Source organism: Ctenopharyngodon idella, chromosome 15, assembly GCF_019924925.1.
Source record: "Ctenopharyngodon idella isolate HZGC_01 chromosome 15, HZGC01, whole genome shotgun sequence".
NCBI classification, from domain to species: domain Eukaryota; kingdom Metazoa; phylum Chordata; class Actinopteri; order Cypriniformes; family Xenocyprididae; genus Ctenopharyngodon; species Ctenopharyngodon idella.
Genome location: NC_067234.1, coordinates 8,887,091 through 8,906,256, shown reverse-complemented (window position 1 = coordinate 8,906,256; position 19,166 = coordinate 8,887,091). Strand labels below are relative to the sequence as shown.

The following is a 19,166-nucleotide window of genomic DNA, read 5'->3' as shown; positions in this document are numbered from 1 at the left end:
GAACCCTTTACAGCAGTGACTGAATGATTTTGAGATCCGTCTTTGTATCTGTATTATATTACACTGTAATATCTGGTCCTATTTTATTACTGTAATATACTGTCAGGGTTATGTTCAGTGTTCTTGTGTTTTCATTCATGTGCCTGTGTTTCTTGTGTTTCCTTTCAGTTTAGTTTTGTAAATTCCCTTGCTAGTTGTCTTAGTTACTAATGAGTTTCACCTGTGTCTAGTTCATTTGCTTTTGTTCGTCCCCTGTATATAATAGCCCTGTGTTTCAGTTGTTCCCTGTTTGTTATCGTCTTTAGTTAGTGTGTGGATAATGCTGCTACTTCTCCTGATTTTCTCCATGTGATTCTCTGCAAGGATTAAAAACTTTATATTATAGTACCTGTGTTAAGGGTTTAGGATTGGATCACACACACAACATGACATATACTTGTTAGTCTATATTTTAGTAACCTATTGTAGATGCACTGGGTGCTGCGTGGTGGAGGAGCAGTGATGCCACAGTGGATTATTCCAGAAAGTAAGGTTATCTTACCGTCAAACATACCCTGAACTCTTGGTTTATTAACCCAAACCTTCTCAACAGAGCGACGAATTAAGTGACCATGGAAATAGATGCTAAGAAAAAGAACGCCATATTATTTCTTTCTTCTTTTGTTTAATGGCTATTTACATAGGCTACTTAGTGCATATCGCCACCTTTTTGGTGGTTGTGCAATCATTTTTCAGTGTTTTCATTTAATAATCTTTATCACTATGAACAAGAACTATATTGTTTGTTTGATGCTAATTATATAATAGAAAGGCTGACTAAACTAAATAACAGTCTGTGATTGTAAACATATCATTGCAGTAAAAGATTATTTTTTTAAGTTTAGTCACTTTGCTTCCAAAATGCTTGAAAGGTAAGATATATCACATGTTTATAATACATTACAGCATAGAAACGTCCTGTTGCAAACAAAAACAAAAAACATCTGAATGCAGATCAAGGATGTGTGAGTAATATATATACGCATGCGCTGAACACCTCTGAAGTAAACTAACCCTGGAACAGAACCTGAGCAGGTTATGTTTAGTGAGTAAATTGCTATGGCTACTTACATACCCTGAAAGTTACCTCCACATCATGATGGAAGCCTGCCAAGCTTCTTCATTGGGGAGCTCCATGAGGGAGGAACCAGTCTTGGTCCTAAATAGTTCCTCAGTTTTGAATGAAATCATAAGCTTCTTGGGGGTACAAAGAGTACCTGCCTTGAACTCTTTTAAGTTCACTAGGATTCTGTTTTTTCCAGCAGGACTGTCATATTGATGTGTGGCAGTTTTGCACTTTCACAGATGCTGGCAAGGGCTGTAACTGGATCATGAGATGACATGAGATCAAGTACGCGCACACTCCCTTTCAAGGTCTGCAAATCCATCTACCTCTGTTAACAGACCAGGCTCAAATTTAACACATTGCATCCTTCTTGATTGTGTCATTGCTCCATTTCATCCTTTTTGTCTGCCTAATGCCTTAATTAGTCAGCCTAATGTCTTAATTTGGTCTGATTAAAAGTTCTTTAATATTTTATCCCTAATTTTCATTGTCTTGTTGAGAGCTGCATTTTCCTTATTTTTCTTAGTGCCACCTTTGCTTTTTTGCCGCTGTCGCCTCTGGCTTGCTTAGTTTGGGACACTTGATATTCAACAATGTTTTTGATCTGTCTGCACTGATACCATTGCGAACAGAACTGACCTGGACGATGACATCACTGTTTTCTCCAGAGCCACTGTATAGATAAATGAACTAAATGAATAATTAATGATTTTTACAACAGTGAATCAGTACTGAACTTACTTAAGTTGGACAATGACACCATTTTTTTTTTCTAGAGCTGCTGTGCAGCAAAAATTATTTACCAGTTATCACTGTAAAGCTGCTTTGAAACAATCTGCATTGTAAAAAGCACTATATAAATAAAGGTGACTTGACTTGACTTTTGGCTGTACAGCAGCTAGAAGAAAATAGTGTAATTGTCCAGCTTAAGAAAGTTTAGTGATTCATTTCCGTTGTAAAAAATCATTAGTTATTAATTTAGTTAATTTATCTATACAGCAACTCTGGGGAAAACAGTGATGTCATTGTCTAGCTCAGTTCAGTTCACATACAGTTAGTTTCCACTGTTATACCTATGATACTCAGTTATATATTTCATCATGACCAGATGAAACCTCTACATTATCCAAGTTGACAATGTATTAAAGATATAAAATATTGGATGACCTATAATTTTCTTCTGTTAGATTCAGATAAGACTTGGGTATTACTTATTGGACCAAAAACCACAGAATCTCTTACAATACAATTTGCAACTAGAAGGATGTACTGTTACTTCAACCTCTACAGTTAAAGACCTGGGTGTTTCATATGTTACAAAAACAGGCTTCCACCTCAGAAACATTGCTAAGCTATGGAACATGTTATCTGTTTCTGATGCAGAAAAGTTAGTTCATGCATTCATGACCACTAGATTGCTGTTTACGTTACTAGCTGGTTGTCCTGCATCCTCAACAAGCAAGCTACAATTAGTCCAAAATGCAGCTGCTAGAGTTCTTACTATGTCAAGAAAATATGATCATATAACACCAATTTTATCATCTCTACACTGGTTACCTGTTCTGTATCAATTACAAAGTATTGCTATTGACTTATAAGGCCCTAAATGGTTTAGCTCCTGTGTATTTAACCAATCTTCTATCACCCTACAATCCATCATGCTCTCAAAACTCTGGGCTCCTGGAAGTACCTATCTAAGTCCACTAAAGGAATGAGAGCATTTTCACATTTGGCTTCTAAACACTGGAATAGCCTTCCTGATAATGTTCGGGGTTCAGGCTCAATCTCCCAGTTTAAATCTAGATTAAAGACGCATCTCTTTTGCCAAGCATTCACATAATGCATCTCATAACCTTGTACCTTTTATATAAGATCAAATGCGCATGATTCTCTTTGGTTAATGTTATGAACAGCAGCTACGCTAATTGTTTTCCATTGCTTTTCTGTCTTGTCTCAGGATGCCCATCCCGAGGTGACTAGAGAGTACATCAGCACCAGTTTGAATCCAGCCTCTTATGAAGACTTCAGATGCCTTAACACCTGTGAAGAGATGACCCCAACCGCTGCGAGAACTTCAGATGACACAAACTCTGGATCAACATGCACCGCCGATGCAAAAATGTTTCTATAGATCCTAATCATTGTTAACATTTATTCATTACTTCAATGAGCTCATTGTTTCTGCTTTAAATTAATACATTGTTTAAATTAATACATTGTTAGCTAACTGCATGATTTGTTTATATACATTTCTGAAATTACATAACTTGTAAAACACAAATTGTAATGTTGACATGCATTTTCTGTAAAGCTAATTTGAAACAATATGTATTGTGACAAGCGCTATACAAATAAATGATTTGAATACAATGGTGTCAATGCAGGCAGATCAGTAATATTGTTGAATATCAAGTGTCCCCGACTAAGCAAGCCAGAGGCGACAGCGGCAAGGAACCCAAACTCCATCAGGTGACAGAATGGAGAAAAAAAACCTTGGGAGAAACCACACTCAGTCGGGGGCCAGTTCTCCTCTGGCCAACAAACCAACAGTGCATGATTATGATTCAGGCAGCACTACAGGTCAGAAGTCAGATTGGGATCGGAATATTCAAAATATTTAATCCAGTTCCATCTGGTTTAAGATCGGATTCATCACGCTGATGTGGAGACGGGTTTATTGAGGATCTGTGCCATTGGCTGTCATGTCGATGAGGCCTTCACAGGGGATAGTCTAGTTAACAATCTCTGCTGGCACTTTAGGGATGTGTTGTGCTCGTGTTTAGGCCTGACTTTTTAGTCAACTGACTGGGTCCCTTCACCTTGTGTGGTTTGTGTGTTGTGTTGCTAGGCTATCAGCCTCCTCCTTAAGCCAATCTTTAGCATTTGTCAGATGAAAATGCATGTGCCTTGTATCTTAAATTCAGAAGACAGGCAAAGACACACTTTTCACCACCTCCACTTTTGCAAACCATTGGTTGAGACTCTCCAGCATCTCTTGTTTCATTGTTTTAATCCCATGAGAGGAGGGGCCTTGGCTGCTGAGCAACATCTTAAGAAGTTTGACAAATGGAGGAATGACACTGAAGTCTTGTAGTGGCTTATCTCAAGGGTCTCAATATTACAGGCAATATTTCACTGCTCAGCACATAGGCTGGGGAACCCACCATGATCACTAGCATATATGTTCAAAGCCCTTTTTTGCTCTTGCATCCTTACCAGCATGTGCAATGTGAAATTCCATCGGGTTGGGACAGCCTGAATGATGGCTTGTACAGGTAGGCCAAGCTCCTGCTGGATCAGTGCTAGACGCTGTTTGGCTAGTAATGAATTAATGAAATGGGTATCACAGCTTCTCAACACTGAATATTTTGAACAGCTCTTTGTGAGTTAAGGCCATCATTGACAACAAGCTGTAATGTGTGTGGGCACTACAGCTCATGTCAGGCAGTTCAGCAATTCTCATGCCTTTAAAAATGTTAGCACCACTGTCCCCGAGAACAAGAACCACTCTATCTTTGTCAATTTCCCATTCTTCCAGCATGTCTCACTAATGCAATCATTGCTTTGTGTTTAGGATTACTTGTCCTTGAATCCACTGATCATCAATGAAATGGCATGTTAGACTCATTAGGGATTCAGTTGCACCACACCAGCAGGCTATGGTAAAAGCCAAGTTATAATCTGCTTTATTAGGCTTTAGCAGCTTTTCAACTTGGTAACAACTCTAGGGGCTTTCGCACCAGGTAGTTCTAGGAACTTAGTTCTAGAAACTAGCCACCAGGGTGGTTCCCTGAGAACTAATAGTTCCCCTAGGGCCGTTTTCCTGGTTGCATTTGCACCGCCAGTAGGAACTATGCAGTGACGTAAGCTGTGCTTGTTGTTGTGACTTTCATTTTGACAGCGCTGAGAACGCCAGAGCCTGAGCACACAGCGCTCAGATTCTCCATCTTCATTAGTTTACAATTTGTTTAACAGGCTGGCTAATATGTTATTAGATAGAACTGTTATACAAAGAAAGAAGACAGTATATGAAAAGTATTAGTGTTTGCTGTGTGGTTGATGTCCAATGTCACTTTTCTTCTTAACTTGAGAGGTCCATCTATCATTGTTTTTCATGTTCATATAGAGTTAGTTTGTGGAGTAAATATATAGGCTATAAACTGCGTGTGAATAAGTTTATTTATTTTTTATTTTTTTTTTTTTTATGGTGGTGCTGGTGTTTCACCTGCATTCAGCCAATCAACATACACTTACGTCACTGGTAGTTCCTACAGTGCTGGTTTAGACCCTACTCTGAAGTAGGAGCTAATTTAGTTCCCCCAAAAGGAGTTCCTAGAACTAAAATCGTTCCTAGTTCCTGCAGTGCGAACACAGAAAAATCTGGGTGCCTCCGCCAATAGTTCTAGGAAATGTGAAAACGTTCCTCCGGTGTGAAAGCCCCTTCTGTGTGATAGAACTTTTCACTCTTTAGTGGATATCTTGGTTCTGCAGTAGCCATGAGTCTCTGGAATCCTTTATTTTTAAACATGGTGAAAGGCTGATTGCCTGTATAAATTATCACTGTAATCATCCAGTCAAGTATTTTCGAGCGGACATCAGATGTTTGCCACTTTGTCTGCTTTTCAAACATTTTGGAGAGGAATAGCTTGAATGTGGCTTGATGCCTTTTTAACCCCGCACTCAAATTCCTTTGGCATTCTTTGCACACTTCGACCCTTGGCAATGATTGTGTGAAGTAAGTCCATACTTTGATTTTTCCTGCTTTCAGTCATCTTAAAAACAAAAAGGTGTTGAAAGTTAGTAATCTTCCATGTTAAATTTCATTTTCATATTACAACAATAAAAACATATTTTTATTTCTAATTTCTAATTGTCTTCATTTTAAACTACAGATTTAAAAGGTTTATGTTTAATAGGCTAAAGAGAGAAGACAAGTACATCGGAATAAGTAAGCTATATACATTGTCAGGAAAGTAACAAACAAAACAGTGAATACATTATTGCAAGGGCACTGATTCAGGGCTGTTTTATCTAATCAATGTAAAGTTACATCTTTGGGACATGACTTGACATATTACATGAGTTTGTCTCCATTTCTTAGCACCAAGCTTAAACTACATATCAGTTATTTATGAAATATCTCATATGTGCACTGTTACGTTAAATAAAGTTTATTAATTAAAGCAAAGCAAGTTACTTTACCTATGCACACCATTGTTGACTCGTCTCCCATCAGACACAGTGAAGTAATGCTGGTCTTATACGCAACTCTCAATATGCCCACAACATGGTGCCATTTAATGGAGGATCTGATATTACAAAACCCACATCCGATTATAGAAAAATGCTTAAATATGAGAAAAAATATCAGTAAAACCGATTATCGGTTGATCTCTAGAAGGGACCATGGTGGAGCTGGCGGAGTTGAACAGCGCCACAATGGAACTGGTGGAACTGATGACAGAACAGACAGAACTGGAGTAGGACAAACTACTGTGTGAAACCAGAGAATCTTTCCTGCTGGACAAAACCAAAGGAAGGGCCAGGGCTTCTATGGTTGTGATGAAGGAGAGGGAAATGGTACTTGTGGCCATGGTAGTCTCCTTGGCCTTGACAACAGGGAGAAGAGTGGCCTCCGTGCCGAGATGAGGGAGGCCATGACAGGTCTTCGAACCACTGGTCTTGGGACCTCTGGGACCACCAGACATGGGAACACTGCATATTTGAAGTACCCTTATGTAATCACAGAAGGTCCCTCAAGGACCATCTCCAAGCAGACGAGCCTTTGTCCGTGTGTTGAGTCTGCATAAAAGAAAGCACAGAGGGACACGTCTGGGTAATGTACAAAATTAGCCAGGTCTAAAAACTTGAGGGAGTGATCCCCCTGGGTGAGGAGAATTGCTGCTAAATCCGTTAGAGGTCACTCATTCTGTCACGGTTTGCAAGGAGGAGAGTAGAGGTCTAGATTTAACTGCAGCTTTATTGAAGAGAAAATGTCAACATCTACAAACCAAGGTAATCCAATGGACCATATAACAAAGGACTAAAGAAACTGACAAAGTATACAGAGATAATGAGCAAATTACTGAGACATGGGTTAAAAATCAAACACTATGGCAACCAAGGTAAACAGGAATTGCAGAATCACATGAACATGAAAAGTCTCTGGCACAGACAGGAATTATGTGACTGACATTTGCAGCTTAATGATAAAATGCATTAAATATAATTCTTTTTTTCCCATTAATCTACACTCCATGCCTCATAATGACAAAGCAAAAAACAGTTTGTGATAACCATGCAAATTTATTAAAAAGAAAAAACTGAAATGACATAAGCCAAGTCACATTTGTTTAAATATACATTTTAACACATGCGGTTTCAGTAGTTCCTTTTTTTTCTCTCTTACAATTAGAATACATTTTAGTACTAAAGTTAGTGATGATTCATGATTTTGAAAACGTTCTTGTGCAGATTTTATACAAATCATGTTACCATACTTAGACCCAGTATCAGAGAGAAGTAGAATTCTTAAAGAGATAGTTCACCCAAAAGTGAAAATTCTGTCATCATTTACTCACCCTCATGTCCTCCTAATCCCATACGACTTTGGTTAATCTTTGAAACACAAAATAAAATATATTTTAATGAAATCTGAGAGGTTGTTTTTAAATTCTGGTCAGTTGATAATTACTAGAATTTCAGAATCGACTGGGTGGTAGATCCTTTTCCTAGCATTGTTCGGGAGGCATTAAAATGTCTTAAATGGCAGATGTCATTAAAAATATTTTAATTTGTATTGCAAAAATTAGGAAAGACTTAAAGGTTTGGATTGACAATGTAGGGGTAGAACTATCCCTACAACAGCTTAAAGGGATCATGTAAAGATTAAAGAAACATATGGATAAAAGGTTTAGATTATTGACAAGATCATTGGAAGTCCTTTAGACTGACTAATCAGAAGTGTTTATTTAATAAAAATATAATGAATAATTTACATTAAAAGTTGGCTGGTGGGCATGTACTACTTAAGCCCATTCCAGATTTCACTTTTGCAAATGAACAAATTTATTTTCTAAATTCATGACAAAACAATTCAGGCAATTCAGGTAGGCTTATTTATAGAAAATATGGAAAACTTTTTGTTTCACCTGTAACCCCATGACGGAGGAAGGTTACTGCGGATTCAGGGACGTGAAGACATGTTGTACCATCCTAATGATTGCATAACCATCACCCTTAACCTGCTGCACTTTGAAATTGATTATTTCACGTTGCATGTGCAACATTACAAAACATCTTTTAGAAGCGTCCACTGCATCATCAGGTGGATATAGATTGAAGTAAAACACTGCATTATACTACCACAACGCGAAATAAGGACACACTACTACATATTTGAAATTACGACAAATAAACACTACATATAAATATGATTGTATTTACCAACGAAAAAAACCCATACATTTACAAAAATTTCACTTCTCCCCCCCTCAGCGGAATGGACTAGTCGAGTGTGTATGACGGAGGAGTGACATCAGTTTTCCGCATCGCGAGAATCGCTTGTCAGTGCTGAAGAGAGCAGGTAAGAACTTTTCTCAAACTTACATGATTTAAAATCATACAAACTCTTAAAGTTTGTATCAATATAGCAGTCAACTTAAATTGATTAGATATTAAGTGACAATGATAATGTCAGCATTTAGATGCCGCTGAAGATTTCCAGTGGATTAGTATTGTGTCTTTAGTTCTCAGTTTGTTGTTCAGATTTATAGAAACAATATGTAAACAATCAAAAAGACCTCACACTACACATATATAATGGGTTTCACTTCAGACTTTATTTTACAGTTTAGTGTTCCCACGTTTGCTCAACATTTTAGAATATGCTCATTGATTCCCACAAATGCTTTTTCTTTTACTTTTACAAATTAAATAAATAAAATATACTCTGTGGTTTAGTAATTTAATAAGTAGTTTTTTTTTTTTTTTTTTTTTACATTGTTGAGAAAGTAGAATATAACTAATAGTCATTAACCATGCTAATAATTTGGCCTCATGGATTCACATAATGTTGATGATACATAATGTGAACTTCTTGTTTTAAATATTAAAAAGTGTGAATATTAAGTGCAATACACACAATTAACAACACAATTAACTTGTTTATATGTAAAAGTGCTTAATTATGTATGTATTGGCTATGTCTCTAATTATCATTTATTTATTTATTTTTTGTGTTGGTGATGGGTATTATCACAAAAGAAAAAGAAAAAGTGAAAGGAAGAGAAAGTAGAATGAAAAATGAGAAATAATTATTGGTAAAAAAAAATATGTCTTTAAAGGAGATGTTTATTGGTATAATTGTATTAAATATGCTTGAATTGAAAGACAAAGTATAAACATTTTTTAAAAAACTTGCGATTTTACGTTTAAAAAGTAATTAATTATGTGTACAAAAAAATATATGCAATGAAAATCTTAAACTGAGTTAAAACCTAATGCTTGTTTTGTACAACAGTAGATTGCAAAGATGTTTGGTGTACTGCACTTTTTTTCTTCTAAAGATCATTTGCATGTTGACTCTATTAATTTCTCTCACTATTAATTGGTTGGTCTGCTGAGACATGTCGGTTTAAAGCATGAAAGCTTATCGGCTGCGATATTGGTATCTTGAGCTGGTTCATGTTCTGTGTCTGATGCTGACAAAGCAGATTTTTCAAACACGTGATTTGACAGATTTGTCAAATGCACTTTTTTTTTTTTTCGTTTTCATGATGGGAGCAAGAATTATGTTCAGTAATTTTAACACAGTTAAGTCACCAAACAACTGCTTTCTTATTAATCTCACTGTTTTTGCTTTTCCTCAATTTGTAGTCTTAAAATCTGAAAGAGAATTAGCATTTTCAAGCCATGGGTTCCCTGTGGAATATCTTTTAGATGTTCAGAATTGCATAGATTTAATTAAAGGTCTTTAGTTACATAAAGTGGCTTAATTTTGCTCTACAACATCAGTAATACATGTCATTCCTCGAATGTGAATTTTTGAAGCTGTTGTATTTTGTAAGATAATGAAAGAAAATTGCCTTGCCTTGGCTAATTTATGTTGTAGAACAAAACGTGCAAGTCTATGGAAGACTATTTCCACCCAAAAACAACATGCTCTGGTAAGTCATAATTATGACATAAAAAGTTGAATTTATGACATACTAAGTCATAATTATGAGAAGAAAAGTAAAAAAAAAAAAACAATTACCATAATTTTGACTTTTTAATCTCATAATTTTGACATTTTATGTCCTAATTTTGATTTAATATGTCATTAACTTGACTTTTTAAGTCTTAAGTTTTTAAGACTTTTCATTTCATAATTATGACTTAACAGAGCATGATTTTGTTTTCTTATGTGGCGGAAATGGTCTTCCATACAGGACTGTTCAAGTAATGACTGAACATCTCTATTTCCGATGTCACAACTTTAATAAATTGGATCTTCACAGTTCAAAGCAAGTTCCTGTATTAGTACTTTTATAGTACCTTTCCCTCAGATGACAGTGACTGGTAGTATATGTCTCAGGGAGCAACTGCTGCAAGCTCTTAATATTACTGCGCTGATGGGTTGATATAGGATCCCAGTTGCTATGGTGGTGATAAGGACTTTGTAGGCTGAACATGGCAATGTTTGTAAGCAAAGCTGTGAGATAATAGTAGTGTTGTTTGCCATTGGGTGATAAAAGAAATTTCATCGCTGGTTTGACTTATTTGGGTCAGTTTTTGACATTAAATTAAGTAACATTTAAGTAGAATATTCACAAGACCCTTTTATTGGAGAGTGTTTCTTTTTTTTTGATGAATAGCTAAATGAAAGAATAATGCTTGAAACCAGAGAGAATTTGTTTGTGCATTCTAGGCTTGCTACTGTATAAGGTAATACCAGTTATACCGATTATAAGGAACATACCGGTATGAAATTTTATACTGGTTTAAAAGGGGGAACATTATGAATGAAATTTGCTTGACAACAACAATTCCTATATCATTATGCTAGAATAGTCTTAAATAATGTGTAGTCACCACTATGTGGCAAGCCTTGCACTAGGGAAGGAAAGATTTATTGAAAATTAGGGAAGAGCAGCAACAGCGGTTAATTCAGTTTTCGCAAGACGTCACACAATTATAGGAACTTCCACCTGAAGGGCAAAACAAGGCTTTCCTCTGCTGCCCTCCAGTAATTTTTTACGAGGTCTGTACTAAGAACTAATGTACTAAGACAGTGATATTAAACACCAAATTCAGTATGCACCTTATTGATGGTAGATAAGACAGCTAACTGACACTTTCAAGCCCCAGAAACATAGTAAAGACGTCATAAAAGTAATCCATGTGACTCCAGTGGTTTAACCTTAATTTTATGAAGGGATGCAAGTGCTTTGTTTGTGCAAAAAAAACCCCCCCAAAAAACCAACATAATTTACCTCTTTATTTACAAAACATTAATCTCAAACACGCGTTCACGAGAGCACCACGACGCATGCGTGTTGTGTTGACAGGAGAGTGTTACCTTGTTACGTGAACGCACGTTGGAGATGAGATTAATATGTTGTAAATAAAGTTGTAAATTATGTTTTTTTTTTTGTGCAAACAAAGCACTCGTGTCACTTCATAAAATTGAGGTGGATTACTTTAATGATGTCTTTACTATCTTTCTGGGGCTTGAAAGTGGTAGTTGCATAGACTGTCAATGGAGGGAAAGAAAGCTCTCAGATTTCATCAAAAGATCTTCATTTGTGTTCCGAAGATACGATGACCAGGAGGGGACATGTTCAGTTAGTTTTGTCATGGCCACGACATATTAACTCATGGGAACGTGATATTAAGTCGTGGGAATGTCATATTAACTCGAGAAAATATGTTGATCTCGAGGCCACGACTTTACATCATGTGGCCACAACATAAGGATGTCGTTCCCTCGAAAAAATGATCTTGTGGACACGACTTATTGTCATGTTCCCACAAGTTAATATGATGTTCCCACAAATTAATATTTTGTGACCACGACATATTATCACGTTCCCACAAGTCAATATGAAATTCTCACAAAAATAATATCTTGTGGCCACGACTTATTATCATGTTCCCACAAGTTAATATGTCGAGGCCACAACAAAACTAAGTGAACCGAACATATCCCATTCTGATCACCGTACGAAGATGAACAAAAGTCTTAAGGGTTTGGAAGGACATAAGTAATTAATGACAGAATTTTAATTTTTGGGTCAACTAATCCTTTAATTTTACTTAATGCATTAATACAATGATACTGGATGACCAAATTCAGTATACAACTTATTAATAAAACATACATATGAACAGGCAAGCAGATGAACCTAGAATATGAATGCAATGCGCAAAGTTTCACGTTAAGTGTTTCCCATGTAAAAACCATTATAAATACAATTTAAATTACAATATAATTTCTTTATATAATGCAATTTAGTGTGTTGCATTCATATTCTTGGCTCATCTGCTTGCCTGTTTATATGCATCATCATCAATAAGGTGTATATTGAATTTGATCTTTTAAGGTCACTCACTGTCTTTTAGGCACATTAGGGGCACGTTGAGCGTTTTTCACATTGTGTATAAGAATGTCCCACTTTTATAGTGCTGGTGCTGTATGGAACCCAAACATTGCAGTTTGTTCACATGTCTTTGTTTTCTTTCTTTTGAGAGGTGGCTTGAAACAGATGGAAAAATGACAGGCCTTCCATGGATGTTTTGCAAGTCTCGTGACTAAATACCGTTTTGTTTTTTTTTGTTTTTTTAAGGACCCAAGTAGAGGTCATCGCTCCTTCCACACAGGCACTACTCTGACATGTTTTCTATATTTTTGGATTACTAATCCTTTTCTTTATTTTTCAGTTTGAATTTTAATTCAGAGTTTTGATTTTTATAACATGGATACCATTCCAGTATGAATGTCATGATATTGTGGCAAGACTAGTGCATAACTTGGTTTTTATCGCAAGGTTACTAAATGTGCGTTTATACCATGCAGATTACACCTGACATAGAAGAGACTTACAGATGCTATTGCCTTTTTAGAAAATCACAACATTTACATCACTGTAACAAGAGTATATGTTTTCTCTTTTTTCTTAATGCAGCTGTGCTCCTCGTAACAATGGCAGACATACAGCCCGATCCCTCTACTCAGCCGGAGCAGATGGATGAGGACGAGCCCTTCTTCAGTAATCTGGACCTCTTCCTCTTCTCTCTCATCGCTGGCCTGCTCATCTACTGGCTGATATTCCGCAAAAAAACAGAACCCATCCCAGAGTTTAAAAAGCTAGAGACTGCGTAAGTACCTGACATGTTTATCAAATAAGTCACGTTTTTCCAGATAAACAGTGGAGAACAGTAGAATGTAAAACTGGAAAAATCTTCACTTGTTATAAAGTCCTGGATATCTTTTTTTAAGTCATAAACTGTCCAGAAATTGTTGAGTCATATTTAACCTCAAAATTAATGAAGGTAATGAAGCTTCTTTTTAAGATAATTATATTTTTTCATTGTAAAGCTACCGTAACGAGAATTATTTAAATTGTAAAGTGCAACTGTTAGCATACATCATGGTAATGTGTGTTGTACCAATTTATGCAATTTATTTTTGGTTAATTCATTACTTTTCACTCTCACTCTCACAATAATGATTTTTTTTTGCCGACTATGAAATGTGATTGGTCCAAAGTCCTGCTCCACATAACAGGACATTAAACACAAATATCTCCTGTTATATCTTCTGTCATTGTGTCACATCACTCAGCAGTTTTGGGCTCAGTGTGGATGGGCAAATTGCTTGCTGCTGGTAACTTGTCACTTTGAAATTTGGTTTTACAGTTATGAGAATTTTAGAAGAAATGTGCTTATTTTTTCTGAAAAAAAGGAAGAAATGAAATTGACAGCTGCTATGCTATTGTCATTGTACTTCCTGCTAAAAAGCTACAGTCCTCCTGGAAACATTTGTGTTTTCTTATGCCGTACTTCATACTGCTGACGCAGGAGTTGCGGGGAATGTTTATTGCTTGCTTAGCCTTGAGTAGTGTCATTGGCAAAGGTCTTATTCAATGCCAGACATTATAGTCCCTCTCGAGCTCAAGAGAGATAATGAACAGCAGCTGTAAATTCCTCATGGTGGAAGGACACATTTTGTGCTTCATTTATCTCTATCCCATACATCACCTGCCTTAAGAATAGGGTTGGGAAAGAAAAATGTTACTTGTGTAACGACTGAGACAAATCAGACACAATTATTTGTTATAGGTAACCAATAATTGTTTAAAGCACTCTGGGGCCTGTCCCCCATCCCCCGAGAAGTTCTCTGTTACAAGTTTTATTGCGCTAAAGAATGTGGTTGCCACATGGAAGAGCAGAGAAGAGACACAGAAATGTGCATCTTTCCTGCATTTTCCCCACAGAACACAAACTTTCCTGCATTAATTTATAGACAGACCGTTCTATAAATGAACATGCACATCCCTAGGAAATGGTATCCATTATTGCTGTTGTTGTATTGCACTCATTGTATTCGCATGTTTTATGATACATTTAAGGTAACTTCAATTATGCCATGTTTAGTGTCTATGGGTTTGTATCGAGAAGATTTAAATGCTTGTGTATGCGGTATGTCCATACCTGTGCAACACATCAGTGTTACAAGAATCTTTAATAGTTCTTCTTCAAAAACTCAGCCAGTTAATCTTGCTCGATCGTAAAAGCCCTAACAGGAGGCATGTTATCGCCCGGAAATACAACATCTTCATTGGTCCGGTCAACAACTAAGAGGTGTGACTTTGACCAGAGGTTAAAAGCCAGTGAACAATGCCACTCCCTCTCTTTCCTTGCTTCTTGGACGACTGAAGAGACCCCCTTCTTGCTGCAGGCCTGTAGGCCTAGGCCTGCAGGGCTCGGCCTACAACCCGGCCATGTGCTCATCTATAAGTTGTTTCATAGTACTTCATCTAACGCAGAAGATACTGGCAACAACTTCGGACCGAACCATCAAGATTACAACCCAGCCTGCAGATCCGATGCTCCTCAGCCTAAAGGCATCTTGCAAGTATCGTACATTTGAACACTAAACAGCGATTTAGTATTGATTTGTAAAACTTACCTTTGTCAGCAAAGGTGTTTTATTACTGAGGAAACTGATGATTCTTTTCCAGATTGTCTTTGACTTTTTCCTATAGCTCTATCAACAGTTCCACTTCTGGTTCAACTCCATCATTGCTCATTCTTACCTACGTATGTGTGTGACCTGCGTGTATATTATGTGTCTGTTAGTTTAGTTATGTGTTTGTGAGTTAGTTAATAAAGATTGTGCACAATACATGTTTGGTTCTGACTCCGTCTGCTAATAAATTGCCTCTTAAGTGATTTAGATCCTGACTACATGCTCTGAGTAGCACGGTACAATAAGAATGTTATTTTTCATAACCTGGAAATGAACATTTCTTAGAATTAATAAACAATCAACACTGAGTGTTCACTGGACTAACAGGTTAATTGATTGTAATATTAATCTTAATGTAGCTACATCCAGTTAATCTGATTAACGGATTTACATATTCATAATTAATAATCATAATGAGTTATGAATAATTATTAACATTTCCCCTTTTGAGTTAATTCGCCACACTTGATTAAAAAAAAACAAATCAATAAATTCCAAAAATGGTTCAGTAAATAATAGCCTAATATTTCATATAATAATAATGACAATAATAATGCCCAATAATGACATATGGAAACTGAATACTAGCAAACATTTGTATTTCTGCAAAGCATTCACACTTGAGAAAAAGGCTGTATGTAAATCAAAATCAATTAAAAGTTTAAATAAAATATTTAGCTAATACCATTTTATAGTAGTATACCAGACCTACTAAACACATTGTAGTGAGGACTAGACATCACTTCGGGCCTTAAGACATCTTTTATTTTCTTTCACACACAGCACAGAGAAACAACTTTCTAATAAAGTGACCAAACTGCCTGTCAAGTGATAGACGAAACTGACAATGACTTTTTATCTTTTTTAAACTGAAATGAAAGACAATGTGGATAAACATTCACAGCCACGATGTACAGAACACCACACAAAGATATTGAAGAAAATGAATAAAAACATTTTGGATTAATAAACTTAAAAAAAATATAAATAACTGCAGAAAGGTCACACTGCAGATCGGTATGTATTTCACATGTCGGCAAATCAAATTAAATCGGCTAAATTGTCTGTGCGAGCAAGCTTTAGCTCTAGAGCGCAACATCGATGCACCGAAAAATGTAGGTAGGACATGATCTGTTGGAGCTTGCATCTTACTTTTTTTGTATCATCTTTTACCATTTCAAAGTGCATCTAGATTTTTTTATCCCAGACATTGTTAAAGATTTAATCCCTGCTGCCAAGATGCCCTCTGTCAGTCACGGATCATGGAAAGTAAAACTTAACTCTGTCACAGGGGTGGTTGGATGTATTCACGAACATTACAAATATTTATCGAAAGCTTCTTTCTTTTCACATTTTTATTTACAGCATTATCATAATAGGCTGTATTAGGGCTGTGCGATACAGCTAAAAAATTTATCACGATATAATGTTTCACATTGTTCGGTAACGATAATTATTGAAAAAAATAATAACCTTTATAAAAAAAAAAGACCAGTAGAAAAAAAGTTTGATTTTAACCAATGCATTTTTAATTAAGGCAAACAACAAAATGTTATAACAAAACAAAATAAATAAAATTCCAACAAATCTTTCTTATATTTTATATGAAGATTAAATAAATAAGTGTTAAAGAAACTTAGAGCTGCACAATTCTGGATAAACTGAGAAACTTTTGTTTCAAACTGAGATCACAATTCTGAATGACAACTAAACGAAAAAAACAACAACAGGTAATTTACTAGAGGTTCTGACAAAATATTAATTGATGAAGTCTATTTTAAAATTTTTAATTTATTTGAATTATTTTTTAAAAATCTGTTTAGATGTATGATTCAATGACTCGCTCATGGACAGTGCGCATATGGAGTTCCTGGGATGGCTCCAGCCTGGCACAGGGGGAGACACATCTGACAGGAACGGCAGAGCGGAAACTCGCTGGAGCAATAGATGCACGTATCTGGCCCAGGGGGCGGGAATGGCATAGCAAGCCGACACTAGAACGGGTCCTTCACCTTACTGGCTAGTGGAAGCGAGTACACTGGAAGATACCGGTTCAACACAAAGGCTATAGAATCCAGCGAACGTGTTAGGTGTCGCCCAGCCCGCAGCTCTACATATATCTGTCAGCGAGGCGCTGTGCGTCAGTGCCCAGGAAAAAGCAACTCCTCTAGTGGAGTGAGCTCGCAACCCGAGTGGGCAAAGCACGCCTTGGGACTGATAAGCCAAAGCGATGGCATCCACTATCCAGTGGGCCATCCTCTGCTTGGAGACAGCCTTTCCCTTCTGCTGGCCTCCGTAACAGACGAAGAGCTGATCTGAGGTCCTAAAGCTTTGCGTTCTGTCCACGTACAGGCGCAGAGCGCAGACGGGACAGAGCAAAGCCAGAGCTGGGTCTGCCTCCTCCGAGGGCAGCGCTTGCAGGTTCACTACCTAATCCCTGAAGGGAGTGGTAGGAACCTTGGGCACATATCCAGGCCGGGGTCTCAGGATGACGTGAGTCACCGGGATTGAACTCTAGGCACGATTCGTTGACCGAAAATGCATGCAGGTCCCCTACCCTCTTATCTGAAGCTAATGCAACCAGGAGGACGGTCTTAAGGGACAGTACTTTTAACTCAACTGACTGCAAAGGCTCGAAGGGATGTCCCCGGAGAGATATAAGTACCAGGGACAGGTCCCAAGAGGGTATGGAGGCGGATTTAGTCTCCTCGCCCCCCTTAGGAACCTGACGATCAGGTCGTGCTTCCCCAAAGACTTACCAGCAACTGCATTGTGATGTGCGGCAATAGCGGCGACATACACCTTGAGGGTGGAGGGAGACAGCCTTCGCTCCAGGCCCTCTTGCAGGAAGGAAAGCACTGACCTGATCGAACATGTTCTGGGGTCCTCTTGGTGAGAGGAACACCAGTCGACGAACAGGTTCCACTTCAGGGCGTAAAAGGAGCTCTAGCAGAAGTGATGGTGTCTACAACCGACTAGGGTAGATCACTTAGAACCTCCGCGTCCCCTCCAGGGACCAGACATGGAGTTTCCAGAGGTCCGGACGTGGGTGCCAGAGGGTGCCCTGTCTCTGAGTCAGAAGGTCCATCCTCAGAGGAATGGGCCAAGGAGGTGCTGTTGTGAGGAGCGTCAGTTCTGGAAATCAGGTCCGAGTGGGCCAATACGGAGCCACTAGCAAGACCTGCTCCTCGTCCTCCCTGACTTTGCACAGCAGCTGTGCGAGTAGGCTCACTGGGGGAAACGCATATTTGCGTAGGCCCCGGGGCCAGCTGTGTGCCAGTGCATCCGTGTGACACCCGCGCTGGTCGTCAGCATCCCGCCCCGAGAAACCAATCGTCCAGCCAAGAAGGTTCGGGACGCGGTGGAGGATTCCAGACGGGCAACGCTACAGGTCCCGGAGGGAGGCAGTGCAGCCGAGTCTTCATCTCCCGAGGACTCAAGCTCACCTTCTGATGCCGCGATCGACATCTGTTCATCCGCAGGTGGACCGAAGGAAACGGCTGGTCGCTCAACAGAGGGCAACACCAGTGGTCGCAGTGTTGTAGAGGGATTAGGGGCCTAAGCCCTAACCGTCAAGTCACCCTTCCTACACAATGACACGCCGTCCACCTGGCCGGAGCCAGAGAAAACGGCTGAACGGGGCATAGGGGAGGGGACCCCCGCTCCCTGAGAACCAAGGAACGAGAGTCTAGACCTCAACACTGAGATAGTCATGTTCCCGCAGTGAGAACATTAGCTATCCACAAAAGCTGCCTCAGCATGCTGAACGCCCAGGCATGTGACACAGCGATTGTGACCATCAGCGGGGACCAGGGAACGACTGCATCC

General features: G+C 38.2%; 1 protein-coding gene and 1 long non-coding RNA gene across 3 annotated transcripts in view; one reads left to right on the top strand and one right to left on the bottom strand.

Annotated features, from left to right (window-relative positions):
* Nucleotides 1-2,095: 2,095 nt before the first annotated feature.
* LOC127495384 (uncharacterized) lies at nucleotides 2,096-8,420 on the bottom strand. 2 transcript variants are annotated; one of them, XR_007925110.1, is made up of 4 exons: nucleotides 8,257-8,420; nucleotides 7,687-7,723; nucleotides 6,308-6,907; nucleotides 2,096-5,877 (listed from the first exon to the last, which is right to left on the bottom strand). It is a non-coding gene; the product is annotated as an uncharacterized LOC127495384 (long non-coding RNA). The 2 variants fall into 2 exon arrangements; XR_007925111.1 differs by lacking the exon at nucleotides 2,096-5,877 and having other exon boundaries at nucleotides 5,907-6,907.
* A 134-nt stretch (nucleotides 8,421-8,554) lies between these two features.
* Nucleotides 8,555-19,166, top strand: part of porb (P450 (cytochrome) oxidoreductase b) — a 63,011-nt gene continuing 52,399 nt past the window's right edge. The window contains exons 1-2 of the mRNA XM_051862124.1: nucleotides 8,555-8,690; nucleotides 13,273-13,465. Coding sequence (XP_051718084.1) covers nucleotides 13,290-13,465 — 176 coding nt within the window. The 5' untranslated portion in view covers nucleotides 8,555-8,690; nucleotides 13,273-13,289. The remainder of the gene's footprint in view (nucleotides 8,691-13,272; nucleotides 13,466-19,166) is intronic.